This window comes from Dipodomys spectabilis, unplaced genomic scaffold (assembly GCF_019054845.1).
Source record: "Dipodomys spectabilis isolate Male_0828 unplaced genomic scaffold, ASM1905484v1 ptg000050l, whole genome shotgun sequence".
In the NCBI taxonomy this organism is placed as follows: Eukaryota; Metazoa; Chordata; class Mammalia; order Rodentia; family Heteromyidae; genus Dipodomys; species Dipodomys spectabilis.
This window is the reverse complement of record NW_024870727.1, coordinates 10,720,774-10,744,669: the sequence shown is the minus strand read 5'-3', so window position 1 is coordinate 10,744,669 and position 23,896 is coordinate 10,720,774. Positions and strand designations below refer to the sequence as shown.

At 41.8% G+C, this 23,896-nt stretch overlaps 1 protein-coding gene across 2 annotated transcripts in view; it reads right to left on the bottom strand.

Moving 5' to 3' along the window:
- Window positions 1–23,896, bottom strand: part of Golim4 (golgi integral membrane protein 4) — a 74,832-nt gene that overhangs the window by 25,643 nt on the left and 25,293 nt on the right. The window contains exons 2-7 of one of the 2 annotated variants that reach the window (XM_042678866.1): window positions 10,514–10,588; window positions 9,220–9,269; window positions 7,369–7,422; window positions 6,048–6,198; window positions 2,104–2,186; window positions 1,558–1,641 (exon numbers count right to left, since the gene is read on the bottom strand). In XM_042678866.1, the coding sequence (XP_042534800.1) occupies window positions 1,558–1,641; window positions 2,104–2,186; window positions 6,048–6,198; window positions 7,369–7,422; window positions 9,220–9,269; window positions 10,514–10,588 (497 nt within the window). The remainder of the gene's footprint in view (window positions 1–1,557; window positions 1,642–2,103; window positions 2,187–6,047; window positions 6,199–7,368; window positions 7,423–9,219; window positions 9,270–10,513; window positions 10,589–23,896) is intronic. The other variant, XM_042678867.1, reaches the window with a different exon arrangement.

Genomic DNA, 23,896 nt, shown 5'->3' with positions numbered 1-23,896 from the left:
TCTCAGAAGGAGGGCCATGGAAATCATTAGGCCATGCAGATGAGGACCTCAGGAACGGAATTAGTATTCCCGCCTTTTTTTTTTTAAATAAAAGGGCCCCTCAGAGCTCTCTCTGTATCTTTCCACTATAAGCAAAGGTAAAAAGAAGCCAGATGTCTGAAATCAGGAAGAGACCCTCGAAGCATCAACCATGAAGCACCCCATCATAACCTCCAGATTTATATTTCTGTGTTTCTTGAGCCATCCCCAAATGATGTTTTATTATAGCAGCTTAATTTGACTAAGAGTAAGGCTCAAACGAAGGATTATCTTTTGATATGGTGCAAGTATTTTTTTCTGAAAAAGAGCAGAAGAAATTTGGAGCATTTGCTGCCCACCCAAAGATAAAGTTTATAGAAAAGCAGGTTTTTAACTACTAAACTCCACCATACTGCTATTAGCTATTATACAGTTGAGTACTGACTATTTGAGCTATTTCGGTTAGGTTACTCTGGGCTTTTCAGATCATTGCTCAGTATCAAAATGACAGCCTCTTTTAGAGCACATTGTTCAAATCTGCTCATTGTATTTTGTACTATGAAGATCATCCTCACAGAAAGTAATACAAATTTGACCAAATCTTATAAAGAAGGCTTAGAGTGATGTACTCTCTTCTACAGTAAATTTAACTCACACACATGTAAAAATTACAATACATACAGTTCGTTGGAAAGAAACCCAATGAAAAAGCGTTCCCCAAATACAAGGTACTACTGCTTTTGAGATGGGCAGGACTCAGTATATTATACCTTTAAATAATATTACACAACCTCCCAATGAGCACTAGTTTCCCTGTGCCTTTTCTTATAACCCCTTCATCAAGAAGAAAAGCTAGGACCTGGTTTAACTTAGGGACTAAGCCAGCCACTCAGGTTTCTTTGCTTCTACAAGAAAGCAGAAAAACACTCAGCATGGAATTGCTTTAATAAGATCTCCCACACCTGCATTTGTTCACTTGTTCATTCAGTACATACATCCTGAGGTAGTACCTTGTACCAGGGCTTTGAGGAAAAAAATAGAGATCATGACCTTTGTTTTTCCCTCTCCATTGACCTTTCTGCTTTTCTGTCATTTGACCCACACTACAAAACCAATTAGACGTACACATGGCTGCAATGCTGAGAACCAGGGAAAGAGAAAATAGAAATCCTGACAATGGTTTATTTAGGTAGCTAGCATCATAAAGCCCTATATAACTCCTCCAAAGAATGGACAGTGGTCAGATAGCTGCTCAAAGATGGAGGGCATGGGATTGTAATTCCTGCCATTTAGCTAAGTAACAGCTACTGCATGCCAGGACCAGTGAAGGCAGAAAGGGCCATAAGCATCTAGCGACCAGCGCAGAAGAGAATCAGAGGTTGGTTTACTATCGTCTTGAGGGAAATCATAAAGCATGCATTGTGCTCAGGATTAGGAAAGCCAGGTCCTAAGTAAGTCACGGATGCGTGGCATGCACAGAGGAATTCAGAAATAGGAAGCCGACTTCCAAGACCCCACAGAGGCTGCTGCCTTTCTGACCTGTGCAGCAGCCAGTGCACTCTTGTGGTCTTCCAAAGTCACTACAAGTTGTTCATGCTCCGAGAGTAAATTCTTATGCTGTTGCTACACACAGAAAAAAGAATTTTACATGTTGAGGAGACAGATTCTTCTTCGGTGTCTGAGCACTCCCATGCTACTCGTTTATGTGTTCATGTGTGGTTGGAGCAGCATGGGTAAAGCTGAAAAATCACTGGACACAGAAGGCTGTAATTTCTGTAGCATCCCAAAACGTGAAAAGCGCTACCCCCCAAGAACCATTTAAAATGAAGTGCGACTCGTAAGAACGAAGCATTATTCATAAATGTTGCGTAAAAGAAATCTTATGACACCACCACCCAATAGAAGAATGATGTTGTCAATATTAACGCAAACCTTTATGTATTCAGACCAGCTGGAGGAAGGGAGAGAGGATGGGACACACTGGGTCAGGCCAGGCCCACAGCTGCAATCCGCCTTTGTAAAGCAGGCCCATCACGAAATGACTTTGCCAGGCATTCTACAGAGTAACCCCTGGCCGCATTTTACCTTGACATCCTGAAGCTGCGTATGAATGTCTTGGTGAGCTTTTCTTAGTTGCCTATTCTCTTCTCTCAAATTGTACACGGTTTCTATGGCGGAGAAGAAAACAATCGCACATCAATGCTTGACAGCTGCAGGCTTTTGGCTCTATTATTTTTCATATCTGAAGTGCTATACAACTTATTTCAGAGCTTATTTTGGATTCTGACACAATAATACTTTTCATCCACAAAGCCCTCATGCTGGGCCCTGGTGCAGATGGACCTGGCCAGGCCACCTGACCTGGGTTCGAGTACATCCGAGAGAGCGAGCGCTTTAAATGAATTGTACATGACAGAAGGAAATCAAGGGGTTTTATTTACTTAGGAGTTGAAAATGAAGTATTTCTTTTACTTAAAAAAAAAAATCCTTAGGGTAGGCAAGGGTTGCCTCACACAGAATTCGCTTTTGCAAATTAAAAATAAACTTATCTCCACGTACAGACCCTAAACAAAACGCTCTGCCATCCAGCTTCCCACTTGGATTCTAAGCCCACCTCTCTTATCTTCTGTCATTCCCTGTGTCTGGACATAATACATTGAGTCTTGACTATATGTGCATACACACACACATACATACATACTATATTATGTATAGTGCACACATATGTAATCTATTATGATATATTTACATGATATATAATATATTTGTACATAATTTATAGAGATATTATATATATGGTCTCTGCAGTGTTGATCTACAGTGTTTTTCCATATTTGAATACATACCACCATTTAAAAATAAAGAAACAGAGCCTTATAATAAGCTCTGGCAATATTATCCCAATTCTTGTTTGACAACACTCAGTGGAATTGGAGTGTTGGCAGAGTGACTCTATAACCCATTGTCCAATGGGAGATGTTTTTGAGAATAGAGAGGGTGCTATTAATAATTCAGCTGAGGCAGCAGGTATAAACCTAGACTGTGTTGGACAAATGGTTCCTAAATGACGGTTGTACACTATGGCCAAGAAGCTACGCACCAAGGCGTGCTCAGCACTGGAGACTCCTGTCAGCATACTCATCCCTGAATAGCCATGCTTTTAAAGGAATTTCAGCTTGCAATCTCAGTAACAGCGGCTCCTGTGCTTTGGCTGAATTCTTCAGGCTAGTTGCCTGACTATAGCAGGCCTCTAATTTCTGAGTGAGGCTAACCACCAAGCCTACCTCACAGGTAGTTAGGAGAATTAAATAGAATCATCCACGTGGTACTGACACGTAGTAGGAAGGTATTTGCTGAGTGTCAGCTGCTACTTTGACACATTAACAGTTCATCTCTCCAGTAGGTCTAAATTTCCTTTTTTTTTAGAGCATAGAACTATCAACGACTCCTTGGACCATGCATGTTATCTAGCTATCACCAGCCTGAAACATTCACAAAATGCTTTAATTGACTCTCCTCAGCTTGAGCCATAACCAAAACAAAAGTGTTGATGTGAAACTGCTTATGATAAGCAAGGTTGCTTCAAGTCTATCTCTGAAGAAGTTTCCCAAACATGGCTGGTGCCCTCTCTCTGTCTCTGTCTCCCTCTCTCTCTCTCTTTCTGTGTTCCTCTCGTCTCTCCCCCCACCCCCCCCAACCCCACTCTCTGACATTCTCTTTCTTCTGGCATTCCCTATTTTGTCCTGGGTATCCTAGTGTTCAGACAAAGTTGTTAGGCTGAATGATCTCAGTAGTTGAACTCACATATACATATCCTCCTGTTTCCCATGGTTCTGATTTTGTCTGTGTATATGGAGTTTTTTAAATCTGTACTAGACATGATCCCTATCGTTCTCTGAAGAATGAGTAAACAGAAATAAGAAAGCCTGCCTTTGTGCTATTGCTAAAGTCAAACTTTCCAAATTATAGAATGTTCTTAAAGTATGCACCTAGGAAGTTTTCGTTTTCACTCATTAATTAATCTACTTACTATGTAATGAATTAATTAACTTTGGTTTCTTTTGTTGTTGTTGTTACTGGTTGTGAAGCTTCAACTCGGGGCCTGGATGCTATCCCTGAGCTTTTTTTTTTTTTTTTGTCGGCTGTGGGGCTTGAACTCTGAGCCTGGGCGCTGTCCCTCAGCTCTTCAGCTCAAGGCGAGCACTCTACCACTTGAGCTACAGCACTCCAGTTTTCTGGTGGTTTATTGGAGATACGAGTCTCACGGTCTCTCCTGCCCGGGCTGGCTTTGAACCACGATCCTCAGATCTCAGCCTCCTGAGTAGCTAGGATTACAGGCGTGAGCCACCAGCGCCCGGCTCCCTGAGCTTTTGTACTCAAGGCTGACACTCTCCCACTTGAGCCACAGTTCCTCCTGCAGCTTTATTTTATCATTTTAGTAGTTAATTGGAGATAAGAGTCACACAGATTTTCTTGCCCAAGCTGACTTTGAAATGTGATCCTCAGATCTCAGCTTCCTGAGTAACTAGGACCATAGGAGTGAGCCAGCAGCACCTGGCTTATGTGTGTTCATTTACTGAATGCACTCGAATGCTAAATAGTGCGGCCATGAGTTCATGCCACCTAAGTCTAAGCTTCCCAGGCCTCCAGGGTCCTTGTCCTCTCTCTACATCACCTTGGGGAGGACTTCCAGTGTTTAGTGTTTCTTCCAGCCACCTCTCACCTGCCCATCAGCACCAGTCCACGACCCTCCATGCCTATCTCTCATGGGCTCATTTGCTGGCACCTGCTCCAACTCTACTGAGAACATTACCCTTTACAGAACTGCCCCCACAGACTGCTTAACTCCTGTGTGCCTTCTTATTAAACCTTGTTTTGAACTATGAATAGATAAAACATTGCACACAAATAGTACAGACAGCCCTTCCCAGCCCATTGCCCGGCACTCACTATTCACACACTACTAGCAGGCAGAGTCACTGGTCCACAGACTATATTTGCACTTCATAGTGTTGCTTTATTTTGCTTTTTGCACGCACCATGTGTCTTCTAAAACCAATTCTCACACCTTCAGCCAATTCATCACATGCTTTTGATTCTTGTGGGATTCTCTGGTTTCTTTTTCCAGAATTCAGATGTACCCGAGGAGAAGAATTCTGTTCTACTTTACTAGGAAATGTGTGTTTCTGATGTTGATATTAACCAACGAGGAACTATTCTGGTAGCTGGACCTGAATTACAAGGCCCTCCCACCATCCCTATGAGGAGAGTATGTTTTATGATTGTCCCAGTTTTACAGACAAGGACAAGGACATCTGTGGCAGTAGTACAACTTCCCCAGGGTCACCTAACTAGTAATTGAAGAAGCCGATATTCACAGCAGTCTATAAATAGGAGGCCTGGAACTTACATTGTATCTATGAGTCATCAACAGGAAGTCCCTCTGCCCCTTAGGGGGGTTTTAGAAATGTGTCAAGCCATTTGGGGATCGTGGAAGGAACAGAAGAATCCTGAGAGCATTCGGTAAATGAAGAATTAAGAAATGCTAAGTGGGGACTGGGAAGGTGGCTTAGCGGTAGAGTGCTTGTCTAGCATGCATGAAGCCCTGGGTTCAATTCCTCAGTACCACATAAACAGAAAAGTCCAGAAGTGGTGCTGTGGCTCAAGTGGTAGAGCACTAGCCTTGAGCACAGACAGGCTCAAGGACAGTGCCCAGGCCCTGAGTTCAAGCTCCAGGACTAGAAAAAAAAAGAGCTATGTGTCTCACAATTGAGCTGTCCTCCCCAGCCTGGACTAGGTCTCATTGAGATAGAATCAGATAAAGTATGTCCTCTGCTCTGCTCTCCTCAGCAAACTAAACAGATAAATATGAAGTAGGACCAAGAAGCAAGCAGGTCCTGAAAGGACCACAGACCAAACGTAAACCAATCTTGAGAGGAACACAGGAAAACAAAAAGGGTACGGTTTTACAGAAGCATCCACGGGGTCACGTATTTACATGGAAACCGGCTAAGGTGATTTCCAGATACCTTTGAACTTAGAAAGCTCTTGTTCCTTTTCTTGCTGTAGCTGCAGGTATTTCTGTTTGTGGTCATTGAAAGTCCTGCTGAAGTCCTCCCCTTGCCTCCGGTGCTCCTCCTCCAGGTCACTATGCTGCTTCTTCAGCTCCTCGTGCTGACTCTGCAAGAGGAAAGCTTGAGCAGGGCTTGCTCTGGGCTCTCTGAATCCTACCTCGTTGGTGCCGTGTAGGGTGGCCTTTCTCTTGCTGGAAGGGAGGGAGCAATGAAGCGATGGGCTTCGTTTTTCTGAGGGGCCATGCGTGTAAACTTCTCCACGTGCTTGTCCATTTATAGGAACATTTGGGAGCGTGACCCAAAATAACGTTCCCCTTATTTTTAACCTCAGGAGGAACAACTAGAAGTGAGCATGAGATGAAGCGGAAGAAAGCCCCAGGGAGAGGTGGGAACATGAATGGCCTAATTGCCAAACACAGACATGGAAGAGTTCTCTTCCACTCGTGACTCTCAGACAGGATGGCTTCCAGGACACATCTCAGGTGCCTAAGTCTGAAGATGGCCACGCCCTTGAATGGTGGAAGCAGTAGGTATGACCTATGCACATCTTCCCCTATCCTTTACATCATTTCCAGGTTTGCTTATGACACCTGGTATCATATAACTTGATTGTAGGATGGAGGGGACAATGGTAACAAAGCAAAGTTTGCACACAGTTGGTACAGATGCATTTTTCCCCCTTGAGGATTTTTAAAGTATAAAGGAATTTAAACCAATACAGAGTATTTTACAAATACATGGCTGTGTAAAGTGATATGTCACTCATCTTCCTAGCTTGACAGAAGGGATCTCTGCCTCCCTCCCTCTCTTCCTCCCTCTCATTCCTCTCTGTCTTCCTTCCTCTCTTTCTTCTTTCACCTGTCTTCCTGAAACACTATCTTTAAGTTTTGCCAAAGGACCAAGGAACTAAACTCTTTAAATAATCAATTGCATTCCTATGGTGGTTAAATGTACATTTACTAATTATGAAAAACATAAAGGAGACACTTTAAGAGTTTTACAGTCTTCAGTCAGTTGAAGCAAAAAAGAAAATGCCTACAGAAAACCACTGCCAGAAATTAAGCAAACAAAAAATAATATATTAAATATGTCCGCAGTAAACAGGTAGTTAATATGTTTATAACCATAACTATATATTATTTTTAATGACTTTAATTTGTCTATCATGACATAAATTAACATTCTAAAAGCATAATTTATTTTAAAGGGCATTGTTCAGTTCTCATATTACCTAATCCTTTCTTTTACTCACAGAGAATAATTTTAAATTACTTACTTTCAACATCTGATGTTGGACATTCAGTGCACTATATCTGCTATTGGAATCTTGCTGTAAATTTAAGAAAAAAAAAGCAGTCAACAAAAGATAACTCATCTGGTTCCTTTACTGGTTCCTTTACAGCTTCAAGTAGTTAATCGAAGATTTTCATTTCTCACACTGTGTAAGCTACAATGAATTCTATGCTTGAAACTGGATGATACCGTGGCCATCTCTTTAAGTCATCTGAAGAAATGAAGCTTTCCAATTCTCACATCTTGGCTAAGTTTTAGCAATAAAAACATAGGACATGGTATCCTCAAATGATAAACTGACATGGCTCTTACAAATAATTTTGTTCTGCTTCTCCTAACGGAGGTGCAGACCCAACGAGCAACATCTGAGACATAGCCATGGACTCAAATAAGGGGTAGAAGGACGTCTGTTATGACCAGACCTCACAAGCACAGCATGACTTAAGGGAGGGAAGAGACAAGGCACCCTCTTTCCTTCAACCCTAATGGGCAAGACACCCGACAGACATGATGTTAGCCCAATGAGACTGCTTTGCAGATTGCATTAAGACAGGATAACGGATTTGCCATGGAAAAGGGCTTCAATAAGTATCAGTCTGTGCCACTGGCTGAGCTCTTTGTAGAGCCTGCGCAGCACCTGAGCCACAGCTGGGCCCCAGTCCTAGGCCCATAAGAGCATAGAAGAGACGGGCAATGGTCCTGCTCCCTTACTTTGCTCTCTTATCTTTACCCAGACAACTCTGCTGCTTTTTTTCATCAATAACGTAAGTATAAGCTCATGGGTCTGGCTTTGTTTTTTGTTTTGTTTTTCTTTCCTTCTTTCTTCTATTCTTTTTTTTTTCTTTGTTTGTTGGTTGTGGGGCTTGAAATCTGGGCCTGGGCACTGTTCCTCAGCTCTTCAGCTCAAGGCTAGTGCTCTACCACTGGAGCCACAGCACTACCTCTGTTCAGAGTAGTTTATTGGAGATCAGAGTCTCATGGACTTTCCTGCCTGGGCTGGCTTTGAACCATGATCCTCCAATATCAGCCTCCTGAGTAGCTAGGATTACAGGCATGAGCCAGTGGCGCCTGGCCTTGTTTTTTCTTTTACAACTTCCACAATAAACTATGGGTTGTTTTTTTTATCAATTTATTTTATTCATTTATACTTTAATTTATAAAGAAATTATATTAGAATAGGTATATAATATAGTACATACAGTTTTAGTTGGGGTCTTGAAAGCAAGGAAGAACCCCCTAGTAATTCAGATAATTGACATTGCTCAGCTTTAATGTCCTCAACCATTAAAGTTTCGTTCAGCTAATGCTTGTGTATTTTCTTCCTTCCTTTTTTCCTTCCTTCCTTCTTTTCCTTCCTTCCTTTCTCTCCTTCACAATGTTTCTTTCCTTCTTTAAAAATGTTTGTCAATATCAACATCATTCCTTTCTTCCTTAACTCACTCCAAGTGTCTGTAAATGCCTAAGGCTTGTGTTAGCTATCACCACTGAAGAGACAAACATAGTATTAGATGCTACAGAAAGGAGAGATGACAGACATATGAACAAAAACACTTTTCTTTTTACTGTTAATCACTGCAGCTATTCCCAATGTAACACTGTCATCAATAAAGTTAGGTTTTAAAAGAACAAAAGTTATTTTGGGGGCATCCTCCTCATAGAATGTTTATTAGCAATGGACCATACATGCCACCATACATTTCTACTACCTACACTGTCTCCTACAGACCTACAGATCAACAGAGTAAAAGAAGTTGCAAGTATTTTTGTTTCCCTTCAAATTTGACGAAAACAAATTAAGAGGAGAAAAGATAATGACAACAACATAAACACTTACCCTTCCTTTATTCAGTGTTTCTTGTGCTTCTAACTTATATACTAGGAAATCTAGGAGAGACAAAATTAAGAAAACAGAATGCAAATTAACACATCGTGGAATGTTTAAATACCTAGAAGAACATGGGTTAGCTTAATTCAGACTTGAAACACTGTTTTAGGTTTAAATCCATCCATTTGGTGGCTAATCTACTTTATGTCAATGCTTTTATCTCCCTGTTTACAAAGCACTGGGGGGCAAACACATGATACAATCTTCCTACCTTATAGCTTTAAATACTCTCTCAACAAAATTCATGTTAGCACCCACTGATTAAAAACTTAGAGTATCTGTAGGATTACCTCTCTGCAGAATTAAAGAAGAAAAACAGAAGTACTTCCAAAGGCAAATGTGCTCTATGGCTGGCAACCCACTAGATGGCACACTAAAACCCTTCTGGACCTTCATAAAGAAAGAAAGCCATCAGAACCATCTTCACAGCTCTGAAAACTTTATTATCCACTAGATGGCTCTATAAAATCACTGCATTTGAGACAAGGGAAATCCAATCCACAAATCCTTTGAAGGATTACCTTCAACTGGGCCCCATCTAACAAGCATCCTCTACAGAACTGCCCTCCTCCCAGCTCACCTTACCCTTCCCTTCCTCCATGGAAGGATTCAGACGGAAGCCCTAGCTGAAACGTCAAAGCACGTGAATAAGTAGAAATAAGAATGCAGATAATTTTTAAATCATGATCTGGAGAAAGGCCCTATGCTTTACAGGAAAAGTCTAGTACCCAACAATAGTATGATTCTAATACCCATGCTGAATAGCTGTAACAAAGGAAAGCTTTCAGGAGATTACAAACAGTTTCTAACTCAAAAGACAGTGTGACCAACTCCTTAACGTATTATAAATGTGCATTGGTGTAGGTATAAAAAGCACCATATTGTAAACAATGTATTGAACTGTGCACTCCACCTTGTGTAGCTAAGTCCAGAAATCAGTGAAGGCCCTATGTAATAATCAGATGGAGAGCCATTCTTCATTTCTAAAATAATATGTACAACCAGTATAGGATAACTCCATCAAGCCAGCACAAACAGAGTAGACTTCAAAGCCAGTCTGCATTCAGAAATTATTATTGCAAAGTTCCTAATGTAGTCCTTGAAATCTTGTTCTCTGTTTACCTGTAATATCAGCTTCAGGTAGATTAGAGAAATATCTTACCAAAAAAATGTTATAAATCGGTCATAATATTTCAAAAAAGTGTACGAGAAAACCACAGAACACGTGAATTATTTTACTCACCTTCCTTTGCTTTCTTATGCTCAAGTCTTTCCTTTTGCAAGGACTTTTCTAATCTTGATCTGTGTTCATATACAACTGGGGGGGAGAAAAAAGAGTCAAAGAATTAAAAAAAACAACAACCCGTGCTTTCACTTTATTTGATGTCGGTATTATTCGTGGAGGGGAAGGGGAAAACAAGTCGTTTAAATAGAGATACAAGTGGACCCGTTGCAACAATGAGAAGTACAAGTCGTTATGTTCAAAACGAACTTTACAACTTTGGTGGGGGGGGGGGGTGAGGATTGGGTGGGTGGGAGGGCGGGGGGAAGATGGGAAGGAATGGGAAGGGGAAACAAAGGAGGAGGCTACAATGCTTGATAAGAAATGTACTCATTATCTTGCCCATGTAATTGTAACCCTCTGTACAGTATTTTCACAATAAAAAAATAAAAATAAAAGAATTTAAAACTCTAAAGTACAATTAATACCCATTTTCAAAATAGGAAGAAGGGAGTTTAGGGCTCTTATACAATAGCCTCCTGGTGGGTCATACCTGTAATCCTAGCTACTTAGAACTAAGATCATGGTTCACTTAGAACTAAGATCATGGTTCAAAGTCAGCCTGGGGGGGGGGGGGGTAAACACATGAGATTCCATCTCCAATTAACCAGCAAAAGGCATGTTGGCAGGCATGGCTCAAGTGGTAGAACACCATCCAAGAAAACAAAGCATCAAGTCAAGCAAAAAAGTATGAGGCCTTGAGTTCAAACCCCCATAACAGAAAAAGTACATATATTCGAGGTTTCCATTTCTGGGAGAAGAACAATCATATTAATAAGCTTAATTCCAAGTGAGTCCTAGACAAACACATGTCTCTTTCCCAGCAACGTCCTCCTACTGGCTCTTAAATGCAGGTGTCTCTCTGACAGCTAGAGTTTCTTCTTGAGCAACGCTGCTGCCGACTCCAAAGTCTCCCACCACCATCTGCTACTCAGATCCTTCCTCCCGCAGTTCGACTTCCGGTTCTCACCTAACTTATGGCGCTAGAAAAGTATTTCCACTACTTAAGATGGTGTGCATCTCCATTAAGGCTGCCTGGACCAACTGGTAGGGAAGCCTCATGCCAATAAGACAGAGGCAGTGTCTTTTCTGTCCAGATAAAGGGGAAGCACAGAAACTGGAAGGAAGGTGGAGCGTCTCTGCAAAGAAGCAATAAAAATGTCCACCACCACCATGATCAGAAGGAACCAAAGCATGGATGTCAATTCTTGATTCTTGCCTGCTCTCCTCCCTGTCCAGCTGCCATCTCTGAAGAAGGTACATGGTGAACAGATGAGGAAGAGCAAATGTGAAAAGGCTGTGTGCTGCTCTTGTCGAGGATAGATCTGAAGCAAACAGAAGGTGCTGCCAGGCACCGGTGGCTCATGCCTAGCTTCCTAGCTATCCAGGAGGCTGAGACTGGAGGATCATGAATCAAAGCCAGGCCTGGTAGGAAAGTCTGTGAGACTCTTATCTCTAATTAATCACCATAAAGCCAGAAGAGGAGCTATGGCTCAAAGGATAGAACACTAGCTTTGAGCACAAAAGCTCAAAGACAGTGCCCAGGCCCTGAGTTCAAGCCCCACAACTGGCACAAATTTTTTTTTTTTTAAGGTGTGAGAGGGAGAAGTCGTGCCTGTGAATGAATCCATGTTTTATTACACTGGACATGATGGGACATGGTCACTGATGAACTGACACTGAATTTATGCGGCTAAGCTACTGAAAGTTTTGAAGTCAGAGAAGTCAGACAAGCAGTTTGGAGTCTTGTCTCAGAGCCCCCCTCCTTCTTACCCCTCCTTCCCATTTCCCCCGCCCCAAACAGAAGCTTAGCTGGAGCTTAGTTTGAGCAGGCAGCAAGAGCCAGGGAGAAAGGGCTAAATTAAATGTTGGATGTTCCCTTTCAATCTGTTGGCTCAGCATTAGGTCAACCATGATCTCATTCCCTGGCGAGCTAAGACAAACCCAGAACGTCGGTCCATTCCTTCCACAGGCCCAGGCTTCCCATGGCTACATACAACTTCCTCGCCAGTCGCTAGCTGGCTGCGTATAATACACAGCACCCTGTCCCCCTGCCACACACACACTCCAAAGTTGTTCCCAGCAACCCACCCCCTGCAGCCTCCCCCCCCCCCCCACTGCTGCTGAAGGGATTCTCTGCCTCTCCTTCTGTCCTCTCCCAGTGGCCACAGCTGCCGGCTGCCAGTTCCTGCTGCTTCCCTTCCCACACTGTCTTCTCCTGGGCCCTCTGTGCTCCTGCACTGCATCTACCCAGGCTTCCCCATTACCTCTGTCTGCGCACTCCTGCTCACATCTCTGCCCACAACCCCTGGGGTACACCCCTCATGGCATGCCCACACCAGCCATCTCTTTCCCATCATCCTCAGCCAGGCAGGGCCATTACCCCACCCCGTTACCAAGGAACTCGCACTATAAGACGATCCTATTATTCTAAGGGAATTTACTACAAGTCCACATGTATGGATTATTACTCCACCTGGAGAGAGGTGTGAAACCGGACAAAAAGTAGTTGTGTGCTGAAAAAGCTCAGTAATAAGTCCCTTGTTGGTAAATTAGATTTTTTTCAGCCATTGATATGTATGGAAACTAAGCCCCTTGGTGAGTTTCTGAAAGCCTGTGAGCACTTTTGGAGTCTGTATTCCTAGCCCTCATCCTGAATGACCCGAAAATAATCAGCACTGTAGAATTCACACGGCTACGCCCCGAAATGCATTTGCACTAGAACGTCACACACAGAGATCAGTTAAGAGTCCTGTCCTGTGCTGGGAAGAACCCTCCCCCTCCCCTCCATCCACCCCTTATGAACTGGGCAGAGAGCTTCAGAAGTATAAGCACAGCAGTGGAAGAGGACTCCTAGTGGACTAAAGGGACATACTGCAGAGTGGACTTCAACAAGCAGGCCAGTGGCTTTACAAGTGAGGAACAGACAGACACAGTGGTCATGCCCTGGCTGACACAAGACTGCACTGGAAATAGTAGGCCCTTTCCCTCTGGGGATCCTGAATGGAGGTCAGGATGGGGGGGGGGGGGGGGAGGCAAGCCCAGGGGATCAACTCTGCAGGTGAAGAGGATGGTGAAGATGATGATGATGATGATGACAGAATGATAGACTAGCAGCACAGTCCACAAGGGATACATGAAGGGTTGTTCACTACCCCTCACCTCTAAGTACTAAACATTATAAGGGAAAGTATTGGATAAATATGACAACTGAATCTGCAGGCTAGAATCCTATGAGATTCTTTTGCTAATGAAATCCAGCAGCAGCCACTGTAACCACACTGTTGCAGACACAATGGCTAGAGGTAAGGAGGAGCTTGCGTCAGCGATCGCTTTTGCCGAGGAAGCAGATCGAACACTGGAAGATTTCTTCTTCGGGGAAGTATGAGGCATATGGCATGGCGTGGGAAGGGGTGAGGGTTTCCATTCCATTCTCTGCCCCTGGATTGGTCAAGAAGACAATGTGTCAGCCGGGTGCTGGTGGCTCTGCCTGTAATCCTAGCTACTGAGAAGGCTAAGGTCAGGATCATAGTTTAAAGCCAGCCCAGGTAGGAAATGTCATGAGACTCCTATCTCCAATCACCTACTCAGAAAAAGCCAGAAGTGAAGCTGTGGCTCAAGTGGTAGAGCACTAGCCTTGAGCACAAAAAACTCAGAGAGAGTGTCCAGGCCCTGAGTTCAAGGCCCAGCACCAGCAAAAGAAAAAAAAAAAAACAACGAAGAAGTGCCTATAGTTGGTTTGAATCAGACAACTGTCTGAAAATTTTACCCGCAGTGGGAGTTTGCACATTCAACAGATGAACAGCAGTGTGTCTGGAGCACCAGAAGGTCTTAAGATAAAACTTTCACAAATAACCTAAATAAAGCCTATGCAACGTCCACACATCTGCAAGAATATTAGCACAGTACAGTTAGTATTCAAAGATCCTCTATACAGCCAGATAAGGGTATTTTCTTGTCTTTTTTTGTGCAAATACAGTATTTTAAAGAAGTCATAAACAGGCATAAAGGACATATTCATAAATCAAGAGGTAACTATTATTATTTCTCTCTTACTCAGAACTGCCTGAGCCATTGTTACAATTCTACTCTTGGGGTGATATAATGAAAGAATTCAGAAACAGCTTGCAGTGCTAAGCATGCAGGGAGGTGAAAGCAAGGAGCCATATGTAAGGAGGAGGGTGGGAGGGGTGGGCATGGGGGGAGGGGGTAAAGTACTTCTGATGAAGTTCTTCATCAGGCTCAGGAAAACAAACCAACAAGAGAACCGTAGTAAACTCTAAACTGAGGAATCCACATTAGGGAGAGGGTGTGAACATCAACACTGGAAATTAAAACAGAGAAAGTGCCAGGCTCACGCCTGTAATCCTAATTACTCAGAAGGCTGAGATCTGATGATCGTGGCTCAACGCCAGCCTGGACAGGAAAGACCTTGAGACTCTTCATCTCCAAGGAACCACCAGAAAACTGGAGGTGGTGTTGTGGCTCAAGTGGTAGAATACTAGCCTGGAGCAAAAGAACTCAGGGATAGCACCCAGGCCCAGAGTTCAAGCCCCACAACCAACCAAAACAGAACAAAATAAAACAACAGGTAAGGTCAAGGTAAATAAAATAATATAAAAGCTGAAAGCACAGACTTGGTACCTAGGTTGGAACATCCATTTCCAGTACAGCAAGTTGCTAAGCTACTTTGTTCCTCAGTTTCCTTATGTGTTACGAGTCAACACACAGTTCATCCCTGACTTCTCATTTGTCGACTCTACAATGGTACAAAAGCAATACGCTTGCATTAGAAACAGTGCCAGGATGCTTGAATTTCACCTAGTGCTGGTGATGTGTGTGATCTATGACAGTCTCTTGTGATACAGGTCCTGCAGGGCCAGATGCTGTCTTGGTCAGTCCAAGGACCCAAGGGTTCAAGGACCCAAGGGTTCAGAACTAGACACTGAATTATGTCACTACCTTTCTATATTTAGAGGGTTGGGTATATGAAAGGCATTATCAACTTAAGGTATTTTCAATATACTATGGGTTTATCTAGACATAACTCCATTGTACATGGAAGGCGATTGGTATACAGAGTGCAGCACATGTGAAACACAGCACAGAATAAGCATGGTGAAGTGCTAAGACACATTTTCTACTGTCAATGATGGCTTAAAAGTGCTAGAGAAGGAATCAGGAGATCTCTCATAAATCCTTCCAACTCTATAATTAAGAATCTAACAATACAAAAAGTACTAGCAATGATAATAATATGCATATTGTTATACATGTATACTTACATAAAAATATGTATGTGCATATATGTATGTATACACTCACAATATGTACACATTTTTTCTGCTTAAGAATATCTCTCAACAAAGAAAGCATTTGGGTGCTGGTGGCTCATGCCTGTAATTATAAGAGGGTTTGAAGTCAGCCTGATCAAGAAAGTCTGTGAGACTCTAAATCAATTAAACACCAAAAAGGCAGAAGAAGAACAATGGCTCAAGTGATAGACTGCTAGCCTTGAGCACAAAAGTTCAGGGACAGTGCCCAGGCCCTGAGTTCAAGTTCCAGAACCAGTGCATGTACACACACACACACACACACTTACACACACACACAGCCACAAAGAAAGCAAATAACCATCTTACAGACCACGAAAAATGATAAACCTTTTTTTGTTCCACTAAGGGTGAAGAGTGGTAAAATAGATCAAACAGAATCCTGGTAGCCTTATAGTTCCATCAAATTTCACTATTAAGTTCTCCCTCCTTAAAACTAATTCGTTCGCCATGCATTTTGTGGGCTTTGGCATTTGTGATTTATCTAGATGGGCTTACTGTTGCTAGAAGGATTGCTAATCAATCCTTGTCACTTATTTCGATTTTTCTATTTGTACTTTGCAGTCAAGGGCATCAGTCAAGATGAAGTAAAGATGTTAGAATCTCTCCTGCAAAATGGTATATAGTAAGTATTATTACAGCACCCAACAAGTCTAAGGACAACATAAATAAAATAATGGTTCAAACTCTCCATTCACATTCTTCAATGCAGAGAGGCTGGAAAGACTTCAAGAACAGGATATGAAATATAAAAACTCATGATGAAAATCCATAACACTCATAACACTGCCCGCTTGTCCAGCAGAATATTTCCCTTACAGTAAAGAATGGAAAGAAGTTTTATTTCCTCTTTTTTAAAAACAAATACACTTCAGTTTAATTTTTTAATTTCAGTTTCCTACAACAACTTTCCATTCTAACTCTGACTTCTGTCTAAAAGTCACAAAAGAAATAAATGAAATATGTTCACTCTGGTAAAATACACATCTGTGCCAGTTCTGAGCAATCTGCTCCGATTGTGAATTAGAAGGTAATGTTCTAGAACTCAGAGGAAAACTCTTTAAGGGTTTAATTTAAACATTTACTTTTTTTTGGATTTTTCATTCTAGTATTTACTTTTTATTTATTTTTATTGTGAAAATACCATACAGAGGGGTTACAATTACATGAGCAAGGTAACGAGTACATTTCTTATCAAGCATTGTTGCCTCCTCCTTTGTTTCCCCTACCATCCCTTCCCATCCCCCCCCCCCCAAACATTTACTTTTTTAAAGTTACTTTATTTTTTAGGTTGGTGGGATGAATTCATATCTTTTCCATTTTTTATTGTTATTATAAACGGGGTATACAGAGAGGTTACAGTTACAAAAGTCAGGTAAAGCGTACATTTCTTTTTGGACAATGTCACCCTTGCCATTTAATAGATGTCTTAACGCTGTAAGCCAAGAAGGGCAGTGTTTACCTGAGCCAACAGCATCAGGAAATGCTTCAGATGTGACTGCAACACCATGCTTTATCTCAACAAAACGAACCCGCATCCAAGTTGAAGAGTTAGCACAAAAGTCAGACAAGTGGTGAAAGGATTAGGATTTGCTTTACGTAGTCAAATTTAAAATCATCCCATTTATATTTTTAATCATGATAGCTGATTAGAGTGGACAGCAGCATAGATAACCAAGACAAAGGCAAATAAGTTGAAATCAATATACTCTCTGGACCATAACAATTTAGAGATTTTTCTTTTCTGGCATTTTTAGGTCTAAAATCATAGCTATTTGTTCTAGCCTTCAAGAATGATCTTTGGTTTTGGGTTCTAATTCTCCAGAAAGTGTGTAGAGGCCAGCCAATGATCTGCCATTCTCTTCTGTAGAGGAGTAAGTCTGTTACCCCACAGGAAGACAAGAGCAGAGGTGCATTTCCCCAGTTTCTTCCTGCTTTCATCATTTATTTCTTAAGAAGTCCTAGAATAGAGATCTCCTTCAAAAACCAATGCAAGACAAGTGTGAGTCAAAGAATGAAGAGCTATTACCCTTTTGAGACACACGCTGGCTGGGTCCTGAGTCTGGCCTAGAAGTGGAGGAAGAGGGGGACCCTTCAAGCAGCCTTTGGTGCCTCCTCTGCATCCATCTACAGAATCTGACTCTGACCTTGGTCAGAGGGCCGTCGGGCCACACTGTTCATATATGTCAGAGCTTTGGTTCCCAGGGTGGCACTGCCTAAGAGACTGTGCAATCTTAAGGGGAGGAAGCTATTGAGGGGTCCTGGCATCGCTGGGGACATGGCCTGGAAGGGAACTGAGAGCTCGGATCCACTGCTCTCTTTCCTCTCTAGCTTAGGATGCAAGTGACTTTAGTCTATTACATGCCCCCTGCCACATGCCAAAAACATAGGGGCAAACAATTACACAGACCACAACCTCGCACAGCATCAACCAACATAACCCTTTTTCCTTTAGAAGTCAATCATCGCAGGTTATTTTGTTACAGTGACAGAAAGCTGACTGATTCATGTCTAAACAATACAGCCCTTTCAGTCTACTCTACAACATCAACTGGATAAAATTATTCACACTTTTCTACATGTTCAAGTCCACGTCTCAGGGTGATACTCCCAATGCCTTCCTGTCACATGCTGAACAGCACCCGAAGCGCTCCCAAGGCCTTACGTTCCTGTTCGTCTGGCTCCAGCCCTCCAGCTTCTTTTGAGTTCCTGAACCCACCTCATACACTGCCACTGCAGCATCTCGCGGAATCTCCCCGGCACCTCCATCTTCTGCTCCTTGTTCATGGATGTATACATTTCTATCGTCATTCAGAAAACTGTTGGCAGTGTCTATCCGATCTGACTTAAATATATTTCTCCTATGCCAGGAATCCTAGCTACCCAGGAAGCTGAGATCCAGAGGACTATAATTGGAGGACAGCCCTGGAAGAAAAGTCTGTGGGACTGTCTATCTCTAAAATAACCAGCAAAAAGGCCAGGCTGGAGGTGTGGCTCTGGTGGCAGAACGTCAGCTAGGCAAGCACTAGGCTGCAAGTTCAAACCCCCAGGTTACTAGAAAAAAATATGCCACGCATATGCATGTACTCAATCGAATACCCATCTATTCACCAAAAGTCGCCAAGGGAAAGATGTAAAAGCAGCATTTTATTTATTATAGTCTCACATTGGGAACACCACAGTATCTATTATGGCAAAACAGACTCACTGAGGCTGTTCAAAACTAAAATAACACATAGCAACTTGAACCAACACAATATAACAGTACGGATGCATTTCGTAAATGGATTGGGCAAGAAAGAAGCCAGACAGAAAAGTGGTATATTTATCGAGTGATTCTATTTATAGAAAGCTCAAACCCCAAGCAAACCTCATCTATGGTTACAGAGGATGGGAGACTGCTTACACCGTGGGCCCAGGACAGGAGGTCAGACAAGGCTTGGAAGGCAGCCAGCTGAAACACTTTTGGGTGGTGGCAATTTTTTCTTCATAGTCTGAATGTTGTCGCTACTATTTGCTTAAACATTCACTGAGGTGTATCCTCGGGTACTTCTGGGAGTGTGTAATGTGATTAAAGTATAAATGTTAGGAATCAGCAATCCATTTATATAAAAAACCATTGCCCTTGTGATAGATAGCCATGCAAGTAAGTTAACAGTGAACTCCAGGACAACACATTTGGAGTACTTGGTATTTTCCTGCATCTACAACTCTCAAATTTCACTCCCTTCAGATGTTTGGCTGACACTGGTGTCTGTGTCAATTTAAGTCATTTTTTTTGTCCTCTGACCATTTTCAAGAGTACAGCTTTCTTCACTTGAGATAAAGGCCTTTGGGGAATTTTTTAACTATAAATTTATTTTTAGGTTATCTGTAAGCAGAACACACTGGTGGTTCACACCTGGAATCCTATCGATTCAGAAGGCTGAGATCTGAGGATCATGGTTCAAAGACAGTTGGGACAGGAAAGCCTTTGAGATTCTTTATCTCTCATTAACCACCAAAAAGCTAGAAATGGAGTTGTACCTCAAGTGGCAGAGTAGTAGTAGCCTTGAGAATAAAAGCTCAGGGACATCCCCCAGACCCCTGAGTTCAACTCTCTGGACTGGCACAAAAAATTAAATTAAATAATCTTTCAATAGTGGTACAAGAAGCCTTTAATGTAACACATCAGTTCATGAGTGTACTACATCTGCATCCTCCCCTTCTGCTCTTCTCCCCACCTCTCCCAGCCCCTCCTATCTCCATGTTACCTGGTTCCATTTCATACATGCATATTGAGTACTATTTGTCTACCCCAGCAGACAAGACATATTTCAGCTTCATAGTAATTCGCTTTGTTCAATTATCTGTTAATTGTTCAAGGCAGTTACACCAGGGAAATCTACCACAGCTGATGCCCTATTTTTGTCAGTTTGATTGTGCGTGTACGTATATAGCCCTAGGATGTGTTCTCATATGAATCGTATTGTAATTGAGAGACAATGTACCCTTGGTCTCTCACTTGGGGGATTATTGTTGGATATATTTCTAAAATCTAAAATGATCTGGTAAAACTGAAGATGATTGCCACTTTCATCTAGCTTCATCATTATCATTATCATCCATTATTTTTGGTGATAGTCCTGGAGCTTGAACTCGGGGCCTACATACCGTTCCTGAGCTTCTATGCTCAAGGCTAGATCTATACCCCTTGAGCCACAGCTCCATTTCTAGTTACTTGGAGTTAAAAAATCTCAGCCAGGGCTGAGAAGATAGCTCAGTGGTAGAGTGCTTGCCTTGCATACACGAGGCCCTGGGCTTGATTCCTCAGTACCACATAAACAGAAAAGGCTAGATTTGGCGCTGTGGCTCATGTACTAGAGTGCTAGGCTTGAGCTGAAGCGCTGAGGGACAGCACCAGGTCCAGAGTTCAGGCCCCACGAATAACAAAAAAAAAAAAAAAAAAATCTCATAGACTTTTCTGCCAGGGTTGGCTTTGAACCATGATCCCTCAGATCTTAGCCTCCTGAGCAGATGGAATTACAGATGTGAGCCATCAGTGCCCAGCTCATTTGTTCACACTTCTCTATATCCCAGACTCATGAATGTAGTAGTTTTTGCTTGTTCATTTTTTGTGCATGAAGAGCCTTGTTAACAAGGGTATTTCACATCCTCAATAACAAGGACACATTGCTGTGTATAAATACCGACACTATTTTAAATGTTACTTCAGCCTTCCCAAAAGAGACTTGTCAGGTGCCCTCCATAAATATCCCACTGCATTAAATGAGGTCATTTGGGGCTGATGTGTGGAATAAAGTAGTCGAAAAAGCACACCCCAAAATCAAAGCATTGTACAGAATCTTGTACTAAGTCCTGCTTTTCTGAGGGGTAACTTTGCTAGGGGAGGGGTCTCTCTTCTTATACATGCTCATAATATGGTTGTCATGGAGGGAGGGAAGACATATTCCAGAGAAGAAACTGCAGTGCCTGAGTGACTGACTCAAAGTGCACTAGGAAAAACAGATACCAAGATGAAAAGTGGTGTCAATATTCCAGTTGAGCTCCTTGGTGAAGTATGGGTCCAGAACCAAGCAGACAGATGAAGAGGTACACATGCATTCCATTTTAGACAGGCATAAGGTGTGTCTGAGATACCAAGTTGGCACAGAGAAGCATAAAGAACAATCAGAGGAATTCTCAGGATTCTAGAACTTACCAGAAGATCACTGCTAGGATGACAGGCACGGGCAACCACAACTCCTAGATACAGTAGGTTTGTATCAAAAGAAGTACAGTAAATTCAATAACTAGTTGGGTTCTAGGTAAAGGTGCATTACTCGATGCTAGAAGATGATGACTCGATGCTAGAGAAGAATAATCTTGGATGATACCAGCTTTCTAATTAAGACTTTTGATTTATTGTTCCAACCCCATGCTATAATTAGAATTCAGATAAAATCTATTGAAAATAACTTAGAGGAGACTGAGACAGATTTACTGGGGAGGGACAAAAACGGAGGAAATAAGAAACAGACAGAAAAATGACAGGAGATAGTGCCAAGAGATGACTTCATGAGGATTTTCAAGCATTTTGAGAAAATAGCACTGGTCTCTGGAGCCAGGATTCCTCATTCCCAACAAAAAAACTCACCTCTCAAAATCTATTTATTCATCAATAAAATGAAGGCATTGGAGAGCTCGGGCACTGACATCTTTCCTATGCTAAAATTCTGATTTCAAAAATGCATATTTATGATAAAGGAAACGTGCATAGATCACCCTCCACATACAACAGATCTATGATTTTCCCCCCAATTTTGTTACATGTGAGAGTTTGAGACACACTCAGGAGAAATTGTACTTGGATCCTACATTTTGCTCTTTTTGTAGGTAAGCAGGATGCTTGCTGTAAGACAATGGTGAGGCAGAGAGTTAAAGCTCCCGATCAGACACAGGGTCTTACTGGTAATTAATAGATGCTCTACACAGCCTTGCATTGCTAAGCTCTGATGTTTGGTGAGATGAGTGCATTAACTACATTGTTAACTTGCAGTGTTCCCAGACTCTGAAGACATCATCAAAATGGAAGCCTGTTGTGATCTGATCATCTATAAAAGCATCAGTAGTCTGCAGTTGATTTCAAATTGGTTTTTAATACTGTTAGTTGATATAAATTCAAACAAGAAAGGAAAGTTTCAACTTAACAGGACACTTGGAAAGGCTTTGTGGTTTAGAATATGGCCTTTGACAAGAGTATTTTAGGTGTCACTTACAACTTTCAGTAACTGGAAAGTAATCATATATAAAGGAAGGCATAGCATACTCTTAAGTTGCCCACCATTAAAGACTTAGCTTTTCAACATGTAGGACAATGACAAATGCAACCCATTATCTTTTCCTGACCTGAATGAATAATAAACACAGTAGATATACATAAATATAAATGGTCTAATCACTACTACTAGGTGTAATCACTACCACTGGGTCTAATAAGTGGGCTTTGCTTGGGTTTTCCCTATCTTAGATGCATTTCCATTTGCCCTTTCCATAAAACCTCCTCTGTGTCCTGGGAAACAACCAAGTATATATGGCAGACAAGCTCAGTAAAAAGGTAGGAGAATATTAAGTATTACTCTATGGAAAAAGCAGAGTTCTACACATGTCCAATTGCATGTCAGTACAGACCATAAATCATGGTAGAATATGGGACACATGATACAGGCCCAGAGACTTCCTTTAATTTTTTAATCTGAAAAGTATGAAATGCCCCAAACTTCATCATTGGTAAAAATAAAAAAGCCTTATCAAGTGACTTCTAAGGTCTTGTGACCTGCTATAACGTTCTCTGGTTTTCTGATCTGGCTTAACAGGAAAAGGTACAGATACGAGCATTATGAACTGAACTGATAGTTTAGGATCAGAGGACCTGACTCAAAGCAATGATCCAGCAGGGACAGACAATAAGTCAGACCAAGAGGAACGAGATCCTTTTGGCTGAAGAGCTTGAGGCTAAATGGTACCTTACCTTATGCAATGTCTCTGAGAATGATTAAAAGTATCTTGACAGTTGTAAGTAATTGGGAAGGTGGTGGAAACAGGAAGTCCAAGGACAGAATAACCTCACTAGCTCCAGATTCTGTCCAGGCAAAGATCCATATAATTTGGACAAGAGTAGCTGACATTCACATACTCATTTTCAAGCAATAGCGAGTAAAACAACTTATAATCATAGCCCTTATATCAAGGCCCATTAGCACACTAGACATTTCACCTTTATTTTATGTTATCTTTTTCACTGACAAAAATGTAAATGAGAGTATTTCATGGAGAGCAATCATCTCACAAAAGATCTCAGTAGTATGCTTTATTACCAGGTCGATAAACCCATCGTGTAGAGGTTAAATGTATCTGTAGATGAATACTCACAGATTCAGAGAAAGTTCTTCAAAACACACTACAGCAGTAATTATAATAGATCATGCATTTCTGGACTTTGGCAGTTTATATACAAGGAACTTTTAGATCC